The sequence below is a fragment of the Salvia hispanica genome, chromosome 4 (assembly GCF_023119035.1).
Source record: "Salvia hispanica cultivar TCC Black 2014 chromosome 4, UniMelb_Shisp_WGS_1.0, whole genome shotgun sequence".
Classification (NCBI taxonomy): Eukaryota; Viridiplantae; Streptophyta; class Magnoliopsida; order Lamiales; family Lamiaceae; genus Salvia; species Salvia hispanica.
The window spans coordinates 56,668,562-56,688,504 of record NC_062968.1 but is presented as its reverse complement, the minus strand read 5'-3'; the positions used below and the strand labels follow the sequence as shown (position 1 = coordinate 56,688,504).

At 33.0% G+C, this 19,943-nt stretch overlaps 3 protein-coding genes across 3 annotated transcripts; all 3 read right to left on the bottom strand.

Annotated features, from left to right (window-relative positions):
* Positions 1 to 6,299: 6,299 nt before the first annotated feature.
* Positions 6,300 to 8,341, bottom strand: LOC125219932 (GDSL esterase/lipase EXL1-like). The gene is made up of 5 exons (XM_048122027.1): positions 8,017 to 8,341; positions 7,635 to 7,765; positions 6,960 to 7,193; positions 6,626 to 6,881; positions 6,300 to 6,553 (listed from the first exon to the last, which is right to left on the bottom strand). Exons 1-5 carry the CDS (start codon positions 8,273 to 8,275, stop codon positions 6,369 to 6,371), a joined length of 1,065 nt encoding a protein of 354 aa, XP_047977984.1. The 5' UTR covers positions 8,276 to 8,341; the 3' UTR covers positions 6,300 to 6,368.
* Positions 8,342 to 11,113: 2,772 nt separating this feature from the next.
* LOC125217547 (8-hydroxygeraniol oxidoreductase-like) lies at positions 11,114 to 13,072 on the bottom strand. The gene is made up of 7 exons (XM_048119064.1): positions 12,998 to 13,072; positions 12,781 to 12,923; positions 12,636 to 12,673; positions 12,167 to 12,560; positions 11,781 to 12,017; positions 11,459 to 11,617; positions 11,114 to 11,397 (listed from the first exon to the last, which is right to left on the bottom strand). The coding sequence occupies exons 1-7, from the start codon at positions 13,035 to 13,037 to the stop codon at positions 11,284 to 11,286; spliced, it is 1,125 nt and encodes a 374-aa protein (XP_047975021.1). The 5' UTR covers positions 13,038 to 13,072; the 3' UTR covers positions 11,114 to 11,283.
* A 3,245-nt stretch (positions 13,073 to 16,317) lies between these two features.
* Positions 16,318 to 18,766, bottom strand: LOC125217546 (8-hydroxygeraniol oxidoreductase-like). Its single transcript, XM_048119063.1, has 7 exons — positions 18,655 to 18,766; positions 18,435 to 18,580; positions 18,318 to 18,355; positions 17,850 to 18,243; positions 17,496 to 17,732; positions 16,621 to 16,779; positions 16,318 to 16,557 (listed from the first exon to the last, which is right to left on the bottom strand). Exons 1-7 carry the CDS (start codon positions 18,692 to 18,694, stop codon positions 16,444 to 16,446), a joined length of 1,128 nt encoding a protein of 375 aa, XP_047975020.1. The 5' UTR covers positions 18,695 to 18,766; the 3' UTR covers positions 16,318 to 16,443.
* Positions 18,767 to 19,943: the final 1,177 nt, after the last annotated feature.

Sequence of the window (19,943 nt, the reverse complement as noted above, 5' to 3'; positions counted from 1 at the left end):
TGTGGGACGACCCGAAATGGAATATTAGGTCGAATTATCTGGGACGGAGGGAGTAAGATTTAACCAATAAATAATGAGTATTAGTATGTGACCATGGATTCGTTAACAATAAAATACAAATACTAGTATATGATACTAGTAGTTCACTATAAGATGTAGCTAATAAAGTAAAATGACATAAGCTTTGTTTAAAATTTAATTTGAATACATTAAATTTGTCTAAGTACTTATGAATTGAATAATGTCGCATTTGAACTGAGATAATGCCATTTAGGATGATCATGCCATGCTAGAAATGAAAAATACTTTTACCTCCTTCAATTAAAATAAAATTATTTATATAAAGTGACCGAATCCAACCTCTATTTGTATGACCTCCATGTTTTCATTGAAGGATTAAATTTAGAAATTATTAAAATACTTACTTTTGATAGAAAATCAATAGTTTAAAGATTATTAATGAAATTTATTCTTATTAAAAATGTAATAAGATACTCCCTCCGTCCTGGATAATTCGGGTCACTTTGACCGGGCACGGGTTTTAAGAATTGTAATGAAAATTTGGTTGAAAAAGTTAGTGGAATGTGGGTCCTACCTTTATATATTAGTTTTATAATAAAATGTGAGTAGGAATGAGTTAGTGGAATATGAGGGTCCACTACCAAAAATGGTAAAAGTGAAGTGGGACAAATTATGTGGGACGGACCGAAATGGAAAACTGGGACGAATTATCCGGGACGGAGGGAGTAGTAAATTATCATTTTATCTTTTGTAAGTTAATCTATTCATAATTTTTTCAGGCATTTTAGGAAATCAATCATTTAATCTTTTATCCCTCATATTTTATTTTACATTATTTTATTATTGTTTTATGTATTTTAGTATTTTTTTTATGTACTCCACTATCAATTTATTCTTGAGTTTTCCATAATATATTGAAAAAAATCGTCTCAATAATATTGGCCTCTTCTACTGCCGCTTAAAGCTCGAAATTCTTTAGCGAAATGGAAATTGAAACGTGAAAGAGCTGTGTCATTGATCATATCAATCGCAGCTGCATGGAACACAGTACCTCCCACACCATCTATACACAACTCTCATTCCAGTCCTAAGTTTGATGGATGGCACCAATGAGTTATGTTGAAAAAAGAAGAGATTGAGGGGTGATGGGTGGGGAAAGGGATATGTTGTACTACTAGGATATGTGTATGCAATAATTAAGAGTGGGGAATGAGAATTCAAACACGATAACAAGGTGGATTGGTGTCTAGGAGGCTCATAGGTGATGAAGTGAGGTGGTTATATACATTAAACTTTAGTTAGTTTAGTTTGATACTTTTGATCATTGATCATTGATGAAGTGAGGGGTGATGCATACTTGTATTTTCATAACATATTTTCTAGAATTAGATAACTCTTATTTCAATATGATTCGGAACCCTGAATATTATAATTGGAGCTATAATCTTGCATTTAATAGGAAATTTGGGATAAAAACTTGTTTGGGGAGAACTTGCATTGAAAAATATTTACAGCAAATGACATATGTAATTTTAATTGTATACTTTTACTCTTCACTATTTTGATGACACAAGTTTTAAATCTAAAATTTCTAAAATAAAAAACAGGTTAAAAAAACAAGAGTAACATAACATTTACTTCTTGTAAAATAGGAGAAGTAATGGTTGGTTGGTCCTACGGGAAACTAAGTTAAAAATCAAAATAATGTAGCGTGCCTAGTGGACCCATTAGGTTGAAAGTCAAGTATATCCGACCAATGGGAAGATCCCACGTGGAATGCATTACATCCCATCGAAAAGTCTGTTTATTTGTTTCTACTATTTAAAAATGTAATGTATAGTAAAAATGAAATTGTTTTTCGGCATGAGATTTTATATAGTATTGTTTTGTGAGTCAATGAAGTGAGAATAAATTATAAGAGATATAAAAAGTAGGATGGTATTGTTTCCATTTTAGCAAATATTTTTAATTGAACAACCTAAAAGTACAACGTTTTATTTTTAATGGGACATAGAGAATAATTACTATGGTTTAATTATCCTTTTGTCTCAAAGCAAACACTGGCTATACAATTGTAAGAACGACAATTTGGTTTACAATAATGGTTGGCAAATCGATGTATGCTTTTCAACCAACACTTCAATTTTGATAGCATCAGACTAGTGATCGGGTAGACATGTGCAAAGCCCTTCGGAACAGTACGGCTTATCGCCGGCGTCATTGCATGGTGGGCACTCCTTGTCCAAATGACACATTGGTTCATAATCTGAAAATTTATTAGGGGTCGGTTGATAAAGAAGATCGCAAATATTAAGTAATCTACCCTATCAAACAGGTTAATACATACTCGTATAGAAGGGTTGGAAAGAGATTCAACCTGATTTAACTTTGCCTTGGATGTCCAAACAAGTGCACGTCCCATCCAGACATAGTGGCTCACCAATTTTGCACGGTGGACAACCCTCGGTCGGATCACACACTCTTCCACCTAAAAATTCATTCATTAATTTAATTAATTAATTAAATAAATGCATATTGAGATAGAGAGAGATTCAACCATGACAACCAACAACAACTGCAAGTAGAAGAGCAACCAAGAAAATTATCCTATGAGAAACCATTTTACTGAGTTTTATTTATAAGAACTGATTTTGTTAGTGTTGAGTGAGTTTTATGATTTTCAACTAATGGTTCTCTCCTTATATATAGGTGACATTAAGTGTAATATCAAAAATGTGGTAAACTGGTAATAGATCTGATTTAATGAAAATTGTTATTAGAAATTGTACATCGTTATATTGGAGTAATTTTTATAACTGTTTCTTCTTTTAATATATATAACAACAATTTGCAATAATATTATTAGGTATATAGCATTGATTTATTTTTTCCTCTAATATATACTCCTATGTACTAGCAATTTGGATTGATTTGTTTTTTCTCTTAATATATGTAGCTGCAATTGGCAATAATATTTTCACTAATAATAAATTTACTTGAATTTTTCATTATTGAAGATATTAATTCATTTTGTATATACTCCACAATTTATGTAAATTATAAGCCGATATGATTTTCTTATTCATGATTATTTTACTAAATTATCTTCTGTGAGATTGGTAAAGACAAATTGCAAGCCAGAAGCGATCACCTAATACATTGTATGCTACATTTCCTAATACACTATTATAAAGTGGACTGGATCTCTATTTATGGAAAGAAAAGAATTATGTTAACTTTTTACAAAAATATAATTATGTCAAATTTTTATGTATTCCAAATAAAAGGATCTAACTTTTACTTATTCCAAAATTTATAAAATCATCAAAAAAAAAAATTTTACTGCTTTTTAATATGACCAAAAGATATCTACACAATTGTTCAATTGGGTGATGAGTTGATGATCTTCATAGATATCTTACACAATTCCTCTGGATTTCATTCAAAACCCACAAAAATATGGTATGTTCAAATTTTCTACTACAATTTAACAATAATATAATAATTATGATTTAATCTCAAAATTTTGACCATAGGGGTAAAGGTGTGAGCATATGTTACCGAGCACTTTCTCGATCACCCTACAATATTTCCGAGCACCTAGCAAAAAATCGGATATATTTTTATCTAAATAATTGCTTTAGAAATTTAGCACACAAGTGTTTGGAACTATTTTTAATTTCATTTGACTTTTTTTTTTTTGAAGAATCTTCAACGACAATTAAGATTTAATGCACAAGGAACAATTTCGGGGTTGATTGATTTACCTTAGTTTATGAGATTTCCATAATTTTACAAATTGTATACAAAAATTAGATCTACATATTTCCATATATAAAAGACACCCTTTTATTGTACTGATCTTCCCTATTTCCATGCTTCCATATATATATCATCCTCCCAAACGCAATAAGTATTTTGAGTTTTGGAGAATATTCTTTTTAAGTTTGAGTTTGTATAAATAATTGAAGTTAAATCAATATTTATTGTGATATTTACAATAAAATAAGTTTAAATTTTTGTAAATAGTTAAAGATTGTTCTAATTATATTATTAAAAATTGTTGTTACATATATTAATAGAAGAAACAATCAAAGCATGTCAAACAAATTAATGTTATACGGAGTATTATTGCAAATTGAAATTACATATATTAGGAGAAGAAACAAATAATGCAAATTATGGTTACATATATTAGTAGAAGAAACAAATAAATGTAATTCCCTGAATAATGCCAATTAGTCAAATGATGCCAATTAATGGGAGGGAGAATCAATTTCCTAAATCAGTGCCAAAAAAAAAAAACACATCCATTATGATATTACACGTCATGTCACACATATATATAAGAGAGAACCATTGGTTTGCATTCATCAACTCACTCAATACTTACTAAATCATTTCATACAATAATATTCTATCTCTCATACAAATGGCTACTAATAGAATGATTTTCTTGGTCTCCCTTCTGCTTGCAGTTGCTCTTGGTTGCCATGGTAGAACATCTCTATATCTCTCTTTCTTTCTCTCAATGTACATTTATTTAATTATCAAAACTAAGGAATTAACTTTTAGGTGGAAGTGTGTGTAGTATGAACAAGGACTGCCCACCATGCAAAGTTGGTCACGCGCTTTGTTTTGATGGATCGTGTACTTGTTTGGACTTAAAGGCCCATGTTAAATCAGGTTGAATGTCTTTCCGTCTCCTCTAACTAAATCATTTCATACAATAAAATTCATAAATCTCATACAAATGGCTTCCGAATGATTTTCTTGGTCACTCTTCTCTCAATATACATTTATTTAATCAACAAAACTAATGAATTAACTTTCAGGTGGAAGAGTGTGTAGTTTGAACAAGGACTGCTCACCATGCAAAGTTGGTCACGCGCTTTGTTTCAATGGGTTGTGCACTTGTTTGGGCATCAAGGCCCATGTTAACTCAGGTTGAATCTCTTTCTATCCCCTCTAAATAAAGTGCGTGACCAACTTTGCTTGGTCACCATCTCTCTCTTTCTCTCAATATACATTTATTTAATCAACAAAACTAATGAATTAACTTTCAGGTGGGAAAGTGTGTAGTTTGAACAAGGATTGCTCACCGTGCAAAGTTGGTCACGCGACTTGTTTCGATGGGACTTGCACTTGTTTGGACATGAAGGCCCATGTTAAATCAGGTCGAATATTCTCTTTCCCTCCCCTCTATACAAGTACAATTATCTTGGAGTTATCTGACTTAAAATGTAAATTTGCAGATGAAACACTATGTAATAAAGACAAGGAGTGCCCGCCATGCAAAGCCGGTAGGCGGTTTTGTTCCGAAGGGTTTTGCACTTGTCTGCCCAACTAGCTAGTCTTGTGTTTTCAAAAGTGAACTTGTAGTTGCAATGCAGACATGGACTGTGTTAGCCATTGTAAACCAAATGTTTGCTTTTGTTTTTTTTGATGAATTTTTTTCTAAATCCTAGTAATGTTATGATGTTTATTGTGGGGACGTGTTGCTTTTTTTATTCTCTTCCTCTATATAAAATGGAGTCATGAACTGTATATGCCCAAATAATGGAAAAATGAAAGGAACATTAAAAACAAGAAATTGTTTAATTAGGAAAAAAATACTATATTATTTTAATTTTTTAATGATGAAAATTATGGATATAATTTATCTTTGTAATTTTCGCGGATAAAATAAATATCAATTGAGATAGCTTCGACAGTAATAAAGATTTTCTCCAAAATCAGACCTCATGAATACCAAATAAATACTACTTCCAATTAGCGCACGTATCACTTGTCAATCTTGTAAATTATCATTTTTCATTAATTATCGTATTAATGATTCATCCCCACTAAAATTGAATTCTTGTGTTTCATTATAGTAAATCAATCTATTTGATATAGAAAATTAGGGGCTTACATGCAATTATCGAAACTTATTTTAAAAATAGAATTAGTACTACTAATTATTCAATCAAGAATTTATCAAATAGTCTTTCTTACTGACATACTCGATCAAAAATTTGTAACTTCAACAAAATATTTGGAACTTAAATACTCACTTAAAAATTTATAACTTCAACAAAAATATTTGGATCTTCAAAGCCCACTTTTTTTGGGCCTTTATTTGCTTAGCCCAGCCCAACTCTGCTCATCAAGCCATATCATCATGCTTCTTTATTTATACAGCAATATATTTCTATATTGAAATTGTAGACCATACAATAACAACATTGATCAATCAAAAGCTAGATAAATTGATGAAAAAGTTACATTTCCAATAATGAAAGAAAAATGATAACAATAAGTTTATTTTTTTATGATACAATTAACAATAATTTGATAATAGTGTGTCACAGTCTTTTAATGACTTGATCTATAACATTATTTACAAGAATTCTATAGGCTTTCTCTGTGGGATGAAAACTGTCCCAAAACACATAGTCACCTACATTTTCACATGTTTTCATATCCTTACAAATATAAGTAACTTCTATAGTTCCTGATCCACAGCATCCTCTGTCTCCCACCTTGAACCCTATTTCAAAAAAAAATTCATATTAAATAAAAAATAGTATTATTGTTACATTGTTGAAAAAATTGAACATACCATATTTTTGTGGTTTTTGAATGAAATCCAAAGGAAGTGTATAGATATCTATGAAGACGATCAATGCATCACTCAATTGATCATTGAGTGAGGCCAATTCGGCCGAGAGCTTCCGATTAAACAGCTCTGCAGCTTCATTATACTCGTCCACGCACTTCCTTTGTAGTCCGCCCATCAAGGTTCGTTGCGAGGGCAGGCATCCCACGGGTGGAAGACTAGTAACGCCAATTCTGCGTACCCCTAGTCGATATAGGTCCTTTCAAAATGTCACTATAGTGTAAGTTCGCGTTTAAATCAATTGCCTCCAAATTAAAATTTTATGGAAAAAATTTACCTGCACGAAGCTCGAGGCATAGCTGACAAGTAGGTCGGTGTACGAGGGGACATCGTAGTGGAGGCGCCTGAATGGTGTGATGAAGTACGTGTTGGAGATGTCGTTGCTGCCTGTCACGACCGCCACTAGACTTTCGCTAAGTAATTTGGAGAGCGTTTGCTCTCCACCAATCTTCTTCACCTTCTCTATGTAGCCTTTGAACAATTCTAACTGATCCGATAACGACTTGACTGACTGAAATCATGACAACCATAAATCTACATGTGTTGATTATAATTTTTAATAAAAGGTATAATAATATCAATTAAAAAAATATCACATAATGGTATGATTTTAATATAAATTTGTTAAATATGTGAGAAAATTATTAGCTAAAGTTTGATGAATATAATATAGACGTAGAAGTGTATTCAAGTCAGAACGTTCTGACGGTCAGAATGACAAATAATATACAGTTTATGTACAAGTAATGTACCAGCCCATATGTACATTATGGGGATGGTACATTACTTGTGCATAAATTGTACATTATTTGCAGTTCTTACCGTCAGAACGTTCTGACCGTAACGCACCCGTATAGATGTATTATCAAAAATGGTAAACCACTATTTAATTTTATTGGCCGGATAAAAAAAATAATAACTATTGATCGTGAACGAATGAAGTATATAATACCGAGAGCTCAGCTGTGAGCGGGTCCCACCCTGCAGCTCCGGCTGCAAAATTGACACCAGTCAAAAGATCTTGATCGTTCAAAGATGGATCCAAATATGGCGGCAAAAGATCCTTAATGCCTAATTCTTCAACTGCAAACATATCAAATAAATATAAATTTAACAATAATTAATTAAATTAAACCTAATATTGGTTTTAGTCGAATTTCAACAAGATTAAAAAAAAAAAAAAAAAACTTTGCATGTACATAGACTATTATAGCTGTCTAACACGTAAAAACATCAAACAAGTGAAATTAAGCACAAGTAAGGAGTAAGTATTAAATAAAAGAAAAATGCAAACGTATATATTGTGTTTCGATGTTGGGAACAATAGAGGATACCAATAAGGTCGGAGGGAACTTTGCCGTTGGAAAATCGGCCGGTGGCCTTCCCTCCCATGAAATCTTGGCCATAAGGGGGAAAGTTGCACTTGGCAATAGTGGTGTAGTAATTATTGTTTCCGGTGTCGACGATGGAGTCTCCGAACATTAGAACGGCCGGAACAGTGATGTTTCTTGGTAATTTTACGACTGCTCCGGCCGTCCTTGCCGCAACTAGGAAAACCAAAAAAGGAAATAATTTGGGGTTTAACAACTGCATTTTTGTGCTTGGTGTTCAACATATGTGCTAATAAGCATTGAATTTATAGGGCCATTTGTATCTCTTTTTAAAACTAGGTGACGTGTAATGTTATTGAAGATGTTTCTTGAAATTTGATTGTGAGATCGAAATCGATACTCATATTAATTGATTTGAGTAGTTGAGGAAACCAATCAAATCAATCTTAGTACTATTCGTTATTTGATTAGTAGAGAAGATAACTAAAGTAGCTTAAAGTAGCTTGAAGTGCATGGTAGATTATTTGGTTGCATTTAAAACTGTGTGATGATATGCTTGAATTGTTCAAAATAATAATAAATGAGGTAAAAAAAATTGGGAATCAAGACATAATTATAATCAACCAAATCAAGAAATTTCAATAAATCAAATCATGTAATTTAATTATTAGGTAGAGTATCTATTTCTTTCTACATTACTTGTATATTCATCCCTACAAAAGGGCATGCATTTCTTCCTACATAATACTCCATATCAAGCAAATCCAAAATACTTGTTCTTTAAAAATGATTTTGATTTCCTAAATTAATTGTGTATAATAAATAAGCAAAGCAAAAGAAAAAGACATATATTCTAAATCATACTAGTATTAAAAGCAAATTATCATAAGGCTAAATTTCATTTGGACATATATTTTCGAGTTCAATACAGTAAGGACACATATACATAAGAAATATTAATATCCATTCATTTATATGAGTAGGTTATAGTTATATATTAATATCATGCTACGTGTGTGATGTGCCTGATCAATAGCATCCCAATTTTTTTTTTAATGTTATAAGATTATTAACTACTGTATTTATTAAAAATCAAATTCTGTGGTCCTAATTTTAATTTAAAAGGTCATTATCATCAACCTTTTAATCATCTGATACTCATGATCCATAACCAAACTATCAACAATCCATTTATATCCAATATCATACACCAAATTTGGGTTTTTTTCTCACCCCTAATATATATTGATAATTTTATTTTAATTTTTCGGGTTTTTTGAAAAAATTCGGTTTTTTCGGTTTTGTTTGGTTTTTGATGTTCGATTTTCGATTTTTCGGTTTCGGTTTTTCGGATTCGGTTCGATTTGGATTTTGAACTAGTCGTTCGGTTTTGGCAAATAACCGAACCGAAACCCAAATGCTCACCCCTACACGAGAGACGCCAATGGATCGTTTGGTTACTATGTTTACTTTTGACTTAAGGTGTCAAATTTTATCTTACTCGATTTTTTTTTTATTTTCTCAAAAACTCATCCGTGACAATAAATCTTGATCGTCTCCACGATGCCAAGATTACATTGTATCTCATGTTTAATCATCTCATCTCCACTATCGTGTCTAATTTACTTCTAGCCGAATCCTATTTTGATTTATCCCATATTATGTCTCACGATTATCTTATCCAACCAGGAGTTTGAAAGTAAACATAACAAAATCTACAAGAGAATCAATCTATATGCAATAAAATTGATCAATCAAATGCTAAATAAAGTGAATTGCAATATTAATGAAGTTCCATTTTCCAATTATAAAAGTAATGTAAGAAAAATAAGTTGAGAAAGTGAGATGATCATGAGACAAAATTGTTGATGGAGGAGGTGAGGATGTTGTGTACAAGAAGGCGGTAGGCATTTTGTGTGAGATGAAAGCTGTCCCAAAACACATACTCAGATGCATTCCCACATGTGTATTTGCATAGGAATGCTACTTCTATTGTCCCTGTTCCACAACATCCCTTGTCTGAAACTTGGAATCCTGTCATTTCTCAAATCCACATTATTACACAGATTCATTCATTTGTATAAAAGAAATCGTTGATGAAATCATGAAATTTTGTCAGTCCATCTTGCAACTTTAATAATCAGTCGAAAACATCATGAAGTTTGGATTTGATTGCACGTTGTTTTCTTTAAAAAATAAACAATGTTGTTTAAGTTAGCATCAGTGACGTACACATGTGATTTATCGATTGTCATGTCATATATATAGTATTGCATTTTCACCAAAAAATGAAAAAAAAAATAAACAAACTTATTAGTTTTCAACTTATTTTATAAAATGATAATTTATAATTCACTAAGTTTGGTCATATAGTGATCAGTCACTTTACATTTAAAAATAAAATCCTAAATCGAAGTTTTAATTTTTTTTTTCCGGGCCTACAGATTACGGGCTGCATTGACATCCCTAGACATACCATGACGTAGTATTTAATTTTTTTTTTCCTTTTTTCTCTTTGAACTTTGTTATTGTTATAGAAAATGGGCATGTTACCTTGAATTGCCATAGCTATTGTATTGAAATTTATTGGGTTAATTATCTAAGAAGTTTATCACATTATTGTTTGTCATACATCTTTTATTATTTGATTAACTTATAAAAGTTCTACTACATTATTTGATTGAATATGTTTTATTTTACTCTTTTGTCTACAAAATAGTCACTCGTTTTGTTATTTTAGATGCCCATGATTTGAGTAATCAGTTACTACCTTTTTTGGTATTTCTAATATGCGAGATTATATTTAAACTATATTTTCAATTACTTTATTTCACAAAAGTAAACAAATTTTTAAATTTGTGCCAAATCGAAATGTATCTTTATATAATAAATACAAAGTAATTTTTATGTTTTTTGTTTCTTAGGCTCGAAGTCATTAAGTCGTCTATGTAATTACATTAATACACACTTATGTCACTATTTATAGTCCCTCCAAAAATTTATTGTGTGCGTCAATTTAACATCGGATTTGCTTCAAAAAGTTAGTATCTTGGAAGAATTGAAATTTTCAAATATTAAAAAAATATGAGACCTACCAAAATTGGAGCAAACTTTTTTATTTTAAAGGCAATAAAATGGCATCAACTACGTTAACATGTTTGGCTTACAAAATAAATCACTCTATACTATTTTTGCTTTATTCAGCATTATTCATCCATAAATTAACATTCTAACCAAAATAAATCAGCATTCAATTCCACTGAATTCTTCTCAGAACTTGATAATGACCTTGACACAATCAGGCTGCTTCATATACTCTATAAATCCTTTATTGACATCGGCAAGTGAAATCTCATGAGTTATGAGATCACCAAGATTGATTTCCTGCTCAAAAAAATTACAATGATTTCACACCAATGATTTGAAACATGAAATTATTTCTTACCTTGTTGATGCATTTCTCAACAATTTTAGGAATATCAGAGTGGATTTTCACACCACCAAAGGCTATTCCCTTAATAGTCCTCCCGAGGATCACCGGAATGTAGTTAAGCTCCCCCTTCTCCTCCGGTGGGGCGCCTATCAACGCTGTCTCCCCGACTCCCTGATTGCATACCAATGTGTGCGAGAAACAATAAGCCTCGATCGGAAACTAGCTTCTAATAAGTTTCACCAACAATAACAGTAATAGTAGTAGTAGTAGTAGTAGTAGTAGTAGTAGTAGTAGTAGTAGTAGTAGTAGTAGTAGTCGTTCAAGGTCGACATACCATTTTTGTGCTTGCAATGGCTTCGTTGAGGAGGGCTGCAACACCGGTGCATTCAACGCAATAATCCACGCCTTGTCCACTAGTAGCCTCTTGTATCAGTTGTGATATAGGTTTATCAGAATGCTTAGGATTTATAAAGTCAGTAACCCCGAACGCTATTGCTATGTCGCGTTTCATATCATTGACATCGATCCCAAATATCCTTGAGGCTCCTAAGATTTGTGATGCCTTTACTGCCTGCATTTACCAGCCCCCCGTCAAATTAGCCCGAATGAAAAACAGAGGAAAGCAGAGCAAAAACAGAGGAAAACAGAGAAAAAAACAGAGGAAAACAGAGATTATTCTATAGCAAAAAACAGAGGAAAACAGAGAGAGATCATTCTTACTCCAAGTCCTACAGCACCAAGGCCTAAAACAGCAACAGTTGAATCCTTTTCAACTTTGAGTCCTTTCCACACTCCGCCATAACCTGTTGTGAAACCACAGGTAAGGAGACAGGCGTGGGACATCGACATCCTCGGATCTACCTTAACCACGTAGTTGGACTCAACAACCGCGTACTCAGCCCAGGTCGAGCTGCTAAACATTCGATGGATCCTCTGCCCTTTAGCATAAACTCTTGATGTTCCATCATCAGTGACTATCACAGGATACCGTAAGCATAAATTCGTCTTCCCCGACCCGCAGTTTGCACATTCCCCACACTCTCCAACATAGAATAGCATCACATTGTCTCCCACCTTGAGGTCTTTCACTTCTCCCCCAACACTCTCAATCACACTGCATTTTTTTTTCTCATTTAAGTTGATATATATTTTGGATCTCATCTTGAAATGAATATGGATAGCTACTTACCCCGCCCCTTCGTGTCCAAGGATCCGAGGGAACGCAGGCTTGAACACGAACACGAACACGAACAGATGCATAAACAAGATTATCAAGGCATGAAATAGTAAGTTCCACAAAAGTTTGTGTCATTACAAAAAAGTGAGTTTCTTACAAAGAAGGACCCATTCCAATATGTGATGTCTGTGTGGCACATGCTGGCATACACCATCTTGATCCTAACTTGAGTTGAGTTTGGTGGATCCACTTCAACCTCTTCAACCTTCAGTGGTTCCGATTGCTTCCATGCGACGGCGGCTGCAGCAAAGATCCATCAGAGTAGGTATAAGCATGTATACAAACATAGTAAAAAGGAAATGAAAAAGGTTCACCTTTGCAAGTTATAGCTCTTGGAGTGGTGTTATCAGCCATTGTTGGTTTACTTTGCTAATGCTATTTGGGAGAAGGCCATCATATATCACATGTATATATATACATGTGCGCAGTAACAGTATACTCATGGCCCCCAACAATTATTGGCCCCAAGCAATTATTGAAAAGATATTTTACTAGTAAATTTATTACTTCATATATCCATGAAAATAATCTCATTATGGATGGCAGAGTTTCGATACGCAAATAGTATAGTAGGTGAGAGAAAAAATGGTGAGAAAAATTACATAAATAAAAATGAAACTAATATGGATAAACGAGCAAAAACAGAAAAATTAGACTATTTTTCCGTAAATGGGGAGTATTTTCTTTAATTATTTTAAGTTGTGTTTTTGTCTCTTTGAGTCTCTTTTCGAATTATAATTGGTCTGGATACCGAAGTTCATACAGCTCTCGCTTTCTAACAATAATGTGTCACCTGCCACTCGATCTCATGTGATACCCTCGTCAAAATCATGGCTTTGTTACCGTGTATATATCATGATGCAATATGGTTCATTGGTCATTAACCAATGCAAATGAGTCACATCGTTATCCAATATTGACCATCACCAATCTAGTCTACAATTACAACGAGAGGCAGTCAAGAATTATATCCCCCTATAGTTTTTCAAATTAATTATGCCCACCTATCTTTGTTGAAAAAATATGGGATACTAATTATGTGCATATGTGTATGTATTATTACAATTTTTTAGTTATGCGCACGATTGGGCGTGATCAATTGCTAACTTTTTTAAGTTGTTAATTTGTTAACTCATCAACGCAATGTATTAAAAATGTTAGCATGATGGCATTAAAATGTCGACACATAATTTTGTTGAACTTCAATATAATGGCTTGATATTATGGGTTGACATTTTAATGTCACTGTGTTGATATTTTTAATACACTGCATTGATAAATTAGCAGAGTTAGCAACTTAAATAGTTAGCAATATAGCGCACCCCCGCGCACAATATCTCTACTTATTTAAATTTGTAGGATTATATTAAAATGTAATATTTGAATCCAAATATGCGCACAACCCAATTAGTGATGTCAAATATAGGACACTGTCATTAATTAGTCCTTTAGTTTTAATCAATTTTTACAGGTTTTAATTTTTCTTTTTACAAGAGTTTATTTTTATATATTTCCAAAATACATTAAAGAGCTCTACCGTTTATAGACTATAGTTGTGGGCTGGTATATATTAGGGTTAGTTTAGCTTCCTACCTTTAATAGGAAAAAAATCTTTATTATAAGCTTAAAAAATATAGTTATAAATCTACACTATATTATCTTATCTTATCATATTAAGCCAAATAAACCAAATTGACTTGTTAATGTACTATTCAAATTTTGAAGGTATTCCATTCAAATACAAATATATTTACCAATTTCGTGAAAATTGACTAATATCTAATTTGCTGCCTCAAATTAGATGCCTTCATTTTCTCAATAAAGGCTTCATTAAATACTCACATTGTACAAAGGGTTGGGGAATACATAGGTCATAATCAAATTAAATGCAATCGAATTATCGCTTCAAAAGTTTGGCATGCTAATATTAATATCATATAGGTTCATAAAATACAAATGAATAATGAGAAAGTCGAGATATGTATGCGATGGATTTGTTTTGCAAATGGTGTGTATTAGATAAAGTTATGATATAATGTGTTATGAATGGAAAAATGTGCCACATATTAGTATGTAGAGTATGGCCAATATATAGGGATGTCAATCGGGCGAATCGTTCGAGTTCGGGCCAACTCACTCGGATTGTCAGGCTATTCAGGTTGTGAATTTTTCGGGTCATAAATTTTCAATCATAACCCTAACCCGCCGAGTTTCGGGCTAATCCATCAGGCCATTCGAGCCTAATAACTTTTCAAAATAAACTCTTGTATCAAAAAATTTCTCTTTAAAATGATTCTAAATTTTAAAGATTTTTTCTTTCATAGTTTTGGAACCATATAAAATCTTCAAATTTTCACAGTTTTATTCCATAGTTATTGGAGAGAAGTCTTTCATCTCAATCAACTATAACATAAACAAAAATAAATCAAAATTAAATCAATCAATTTGAATTAAAGCTTGTGTTCGTGTCACTGGCATTTTTCATAATTAATTCTTTATGAAAATTAAAAATCATATATTACATGAATCATTACTAAAATGATAAATATGTTGAGATTTTGATGGATTTGTTCTTAATTTTGTCTTGATTGACTTTGGTGGTGGAAAGGCAATAGTGGCAAATGATGGGACGAAGGAATAATGAGTCGAGATGGAATTTGAAAGTTGACGGTGTGGGATCGAGTGAAAAAGTGTAGAATGAAGATTGAAGAAGACTAATGATTGTGCCACATGAAATTAAAAAATACAACCCCCCCCCCCAAAAAAAAAAAAACTTAATATTTTTAAATTAAAAGTTGCAACCCGCCAAGTCGACCCACAACCCGTTTAACCCGCCAACCCATTCGGGCTAACCCATTTAGCCCATTTTGTATTCGGGCTATAAAATTATAGTCCTAATCCATTAATTTTATTGGGCTATTCGGCCGATCTACGGGTTTCGGGCCCTTATTTGAGTCCAATTCATGAACTTGAGTACTTCATTAACGAAGCATATTTTATACTCCCTTCCTTCGTCTCCAATAAGTAATTTCATTTTTCACTTTAAATCATCCAACTAAACTAATCAATTTCTCCAAGAATAATATTATAACCATTTTTTTCACAACTCCCTTTTTCATAATAAAAGATGATTCGAACTCCTAACATAATGGTTGAAGAAGAAGAGAAATGATAATTTCATAGGATAACCAAGAGAAATGATAGATGCAGCACGAGTTTCTTTGTGCTTTGCCTAACGCGACGTTATCCATTATTTGATTGAATTTATTTTATGTCTATAAAATTATCACCCACTTTACTATTTTTTAATGTCCATAATTTTAATATTCATTCTCTTTTTTCATTTCTGGCATTGGAATCCATATTTTACTAGATTTTTTTCACTCAATTTTCTTACAAACAACCTTTTAAAATACAAAGTCAAAATGTATTTTTAAATTGTGAATGGAAGGAGTCTTTTTATATTTTTAGTTTCTAGACTCAAAATCATTAAGTCGTCTACGTTATTACGCTAATACACATTTATGTCACTATTTATTGTCAAATTTTAAACGTGTTCACCAATTTAAAAAGTGTAAGACCAACCAAAATTCGATCAAACTTTTTGATTTTATAGGCAAATAACCCAAACATATTTCCAACAAAATAGCATCAACTTCATTAACATGTTTTGCTTACAATGTTGAGCACTGTTTTTGGCTTTATTCAACATTTCACATCCATAAATTAACATTCAAACCAAAATTCCACTAAATTTCCCTCAAAACTTGATAATGACCTTGACACAGTTAGGCTGCTTCATGTACTCCATAAATCCTTTGTTAATATCAGCAAGTGAAACCTCATGAGTTATGAGATCACCAAGATTAATCTCCTGCTCAAAAAGAAGCACAATTATTTCACAGCCCATGATTTGAAACATGAAGTTATATACTACCTTGTTGATGCATTTCTCAACGATTTTAGGAAGATCGGAGTGGATTTTCACACCACCAAAGTTTGTTCCCTTCAGGGTCCTCCCGAAGATCATTGGAACGAGGTTAAGCTCCACCTTCCTCTCCGGTGGGAAGCCTATCAACAATGTCTCCCCGACTCCCTGATTGCATACCAATGTGTGCAAAAACAGTAAGCCTCAACAAAAGCAGAAGCAACAATAGTAGTAATAGCAGTAGTAGTAGTAGTTCAAGGTCTGACATTAGGGACGTCTACTCAACCAAAACTTAATGGACTGGTCCAATTAGCCCGCAGGGCTAACCCAAAACCAAATCCCGAGTGTTTATGGTAGGGTTATAAAATTTTGACATGATTAGGCCGTAACCTACTAGAAGGGCCCAATTGACATTCCTATCTGACATACTCCCTCATTCCCTAATAATTTGTTACTATTTGACCCGGCACGGGTTTTAAGAAATTTACTCCCTCCGTCCGCCATTAAATATCTAATTTTTCCATTTTCGTCCGTCCGCTAATAAATGTCTCATTTCATTTTTACCATATTTGTTAAGTGGACCCTACATTCCACTAATTAATTTCACTCACATTTTATTATAAAACCAATATATAAAGTAGACCACACATTTCACTCACTTTACTTCATAAAGTCAAACAATTTTTTAAAATCCGTGCCGGTCAAATATGAGACATTTAATGGCGGACGGATGGAGTAATTAGTTTTATAATAAAATATGAGTATAAATGAGTTAATAGAATGTGAGATCCACTACCAAAAATGATATAAGTGAAATGTGACAAATATTAAGGGATAAACGAAAATGGAAATAAGTGACAAATTTCCAGAGACGGAAGGCGTACCATTTTTGTGCTTGCAGTGGCTTCGTTTATGACGGAAGCAACACCGGTGCATTCAAAGCAGTAATCCACGCCCAGCCCATCAGTGGCCTCTAGGATCAGTTGTGATATAGGTTTACCAGAATGCTTAGGATTTACAAAGTCAGTAACCCCGAACGCTATTGCCTTGTCGCGTTTCATATCATTGACATCGATCCCAAATATCTTCGAGGCTCCTATGATTTGTGATGCCTTCACAGCCTGCATTCATCAGCCCACATGTCGAGTAAGCATGTATGACCAAAAAAACAGAGGAAAAACAGAGGAAAACATAGCAAAACAGAGGAAAAAACAGAGGAAAACAGAGATCATTCTTACTCCAAGTCCAACTGCACCAAGGCCTAATACAGCAACACTTGAACCCTTTTCAACTTTGAGTCCTTTCCACACTCCACCATAACCTGTTGTGAAACCACAGGTAAGGAGACAGGCATGGGACAGCGGCATCCTCGGGTCTACCTTAACCACGTAGTTGGACTCCATAACGGCATACTCAGCCCAGGTCGAGCTGCCAAACATTCGATAAATCCTCTGCCCTTTAGAATAAATTCTTGATGTCCCATCATCGGTTGCTAATAGAGGATACCGGGAGCATAAATTCGTCTTCTCCGATGCGCAGTTCGAGCACTCCCCACACTCTCCAACATAGAGTAGCATCACATTGTCTCCCACCTTGAGGTCCTTCACTTCTCCCCCAACACTCTCAATCACACTGCATTTAATTTCTCAATTATGTTCATCTATATTTTGGATTTTATCTTGAAATGAATATGGATGGCTTCTTACCCCGCCCCTTCGTGTCCAAGGATCCTGGGGAACAGAGGCTTCAACACGAACACAAACACGAACATGATAAGACATGAAATAGTAATTTGTATCATTGCAAAAAAATGAGTTTCTTACAGCATAGTTGTGGCCATTCCAATATGTGATGTCTGTGTGGCACATGCTGGCATACAACATCTTGACCCTAACTTGAGTTGAGTTTGGTGGGTCCACTTGAACCTCTTCAACCTTCAACGGCTCCGATGGATTCCACACGACAGCGGCTGCAGCAAAGATCCATCAGACTTAGTATAAGCATGTACACAAACATGGTGTAAAGGAAATGAAAAGGGTGCACCTTTGCAAGTTATGGCTCTTGGAGTGGTGTTATCAGCCATTGTTGGTTTACCTTGCTAATGCTATTTGGGAGAAGGCCAACAATTTTAGTCAATTCACTATTTATTAACAAAACTGAGCACTTTCTTAGTCCATGTAAAAGTTTGGTCGTGGAGGGTACGATTTTTAATACGCAATTAATAAAGTATTTGAGATAAAAAAGAAAAAGCGGGTTAAGTGGACATATAAATATAAAAGAAGAACAGGGAAAATAATTTCATAGTTCAAAATGAGACTAATTTTCGCAAACGGATCAAGGTGGAGAAATGAAGCTATTTTTTCATTTTTTTTAGCTATCATGATATCTCCATTTTTAAGTAGTGTTTTCTCTCTTTACGAATTATAATTGGTTCGAATATCTAAATTCCTATAGCACTCTATTTCTAACAATATCTTTGTCGCCTCTAGTGTGATCAATCTCAATTTATCTTTAATTTCTAACAATAGTCATATGTATCTTTAATTTAATTTTTTATAATTATTTATCTCTTATTGCTCAAATTTTCCGATGTCCATTGCGACCAACACCACATGTACTTTTTGGCGCCGACATTATCATTAACGAATGTAAATTATTCACATTGTTATCCAAGGTTCTGGTCTATAATTACAACGAGAGATAGTCAAGAATTATATCTGTCTATGAATTTTCAATTTAATTCTGCCTCTCCTATCTAAGTTGAAAAATTTATGGGTGGACTTGAATCTAAATTTGCGCCGTAACTAGCATCAATTAGTGTTGTTAAATATAGGAGTTAGGGCGCCGTCATTAATAAATTAATAAATCCTTTAATTGAAACATTTTTATATCTGTTTTAGACATTATAGTAGTATAAGTTATTAAAGAGCTGTTATTTTTCATTTTTTTAACGATACATTATGGAACTCTGCCTTCTCCTCGTAGTCTACAAATAAATCTAAATATTAAAGTGTTTAGAATTGTGGGCTGGTACGTACTACTAATATTCAATTATTGAAGGCTTTTCCACTAAAATATAAATATATTTACCAAATTTCATGAAAAATGACCAATATTTTATTTATTTGTTATCTCAAAATTAGATGCTTTCATTTTCTCATCGAAAGCTCATTAAATAAGTACATTGTTGAAAGAAGGGTTCGTGAACATATATAGGTTCCAGGCCATAATCAAATTAAATGCATTTTAATTATTAGGTCAAAAGTTTGAGGTAAATCGTAGTCATATTATGAATGGCCAAATTTGAAAAAAAGGATAATAAATTAATAATT

What these genes read in the sequence shown, in the direction of transcription:
- LOC125217546 (XM_048119063.1), bottom strand. Translation starts at nt 18,694, where the DNA reads ATGGCTGATAACACCACTCCAAGAGCCATAACTTGCAAAG. An exon ending in AAGAGCCATAACTTGCAAAG is followed by an intron (nt 18,581 to 18,654) that starts GTGCACCCTTTT and finishes TCTTTGCTGCAG; the next exon opens with CCGCTGTCGTGTGGAATCCA. An exon ending in TTGAGAAATGCATCAACAAG is followed by an intron (nt 16,558 to 16,620) that starts GTAGTATATAAC and finishes CTTTTTGAGCAG; the next exon opens with GAGATTAATCTTGGTGATCT.
- LOC125219932 (XM_048122027.1), bottom strand. Translation starts at nt 8,275, where the DNA reads ATGCAGTTGTTAAACCCCAAATTATTTCCTTTTTTGGTTTTCCTAGTT. An exon ending in AGTTCCCTCCGACCTTATTG is followed by an intron (nt 7,766 to 8,016) that starts GTATCCTCTATT and finishes ATATGTTTGCAG; the next exon opens with TTGAAGAATTAGGCATTAAG. An exon ending in ATGCCTCGAGCTTCGTGCAG is followed by an intron (nt 6,882 to 6,959) that starts GTAAATTTTTTC and finishes ACATTTTGAAAG; the next exon opens with GACCTATATCGACTAGGGGT.
- LOC125217547 (XM_048119064.1), bottom strand. Translation starts at nt 13,037, where the DNA reads ATGGCTGATAACACCACTCCAAGAGCTATAACTTGCAAAG. An exon ending in CTTGGACACGAAGGGGCGGG is followed by an intron (nt 12,561 to 12,635) that starts GTAAGTAGCTAT and finishes AAAAAAATGCAG; the next exon opens with TGTGATTGAGAGTGTTGGGG. An exon ending in CCATTGCAAGCACAAAAATG is followed by an intron (nt 11,618 to 11,780) that starts GTATGTCGACCT and finishes GTATGCAATCAG; the next exon opens with GGAGTCGGGGAGACAGCGTT.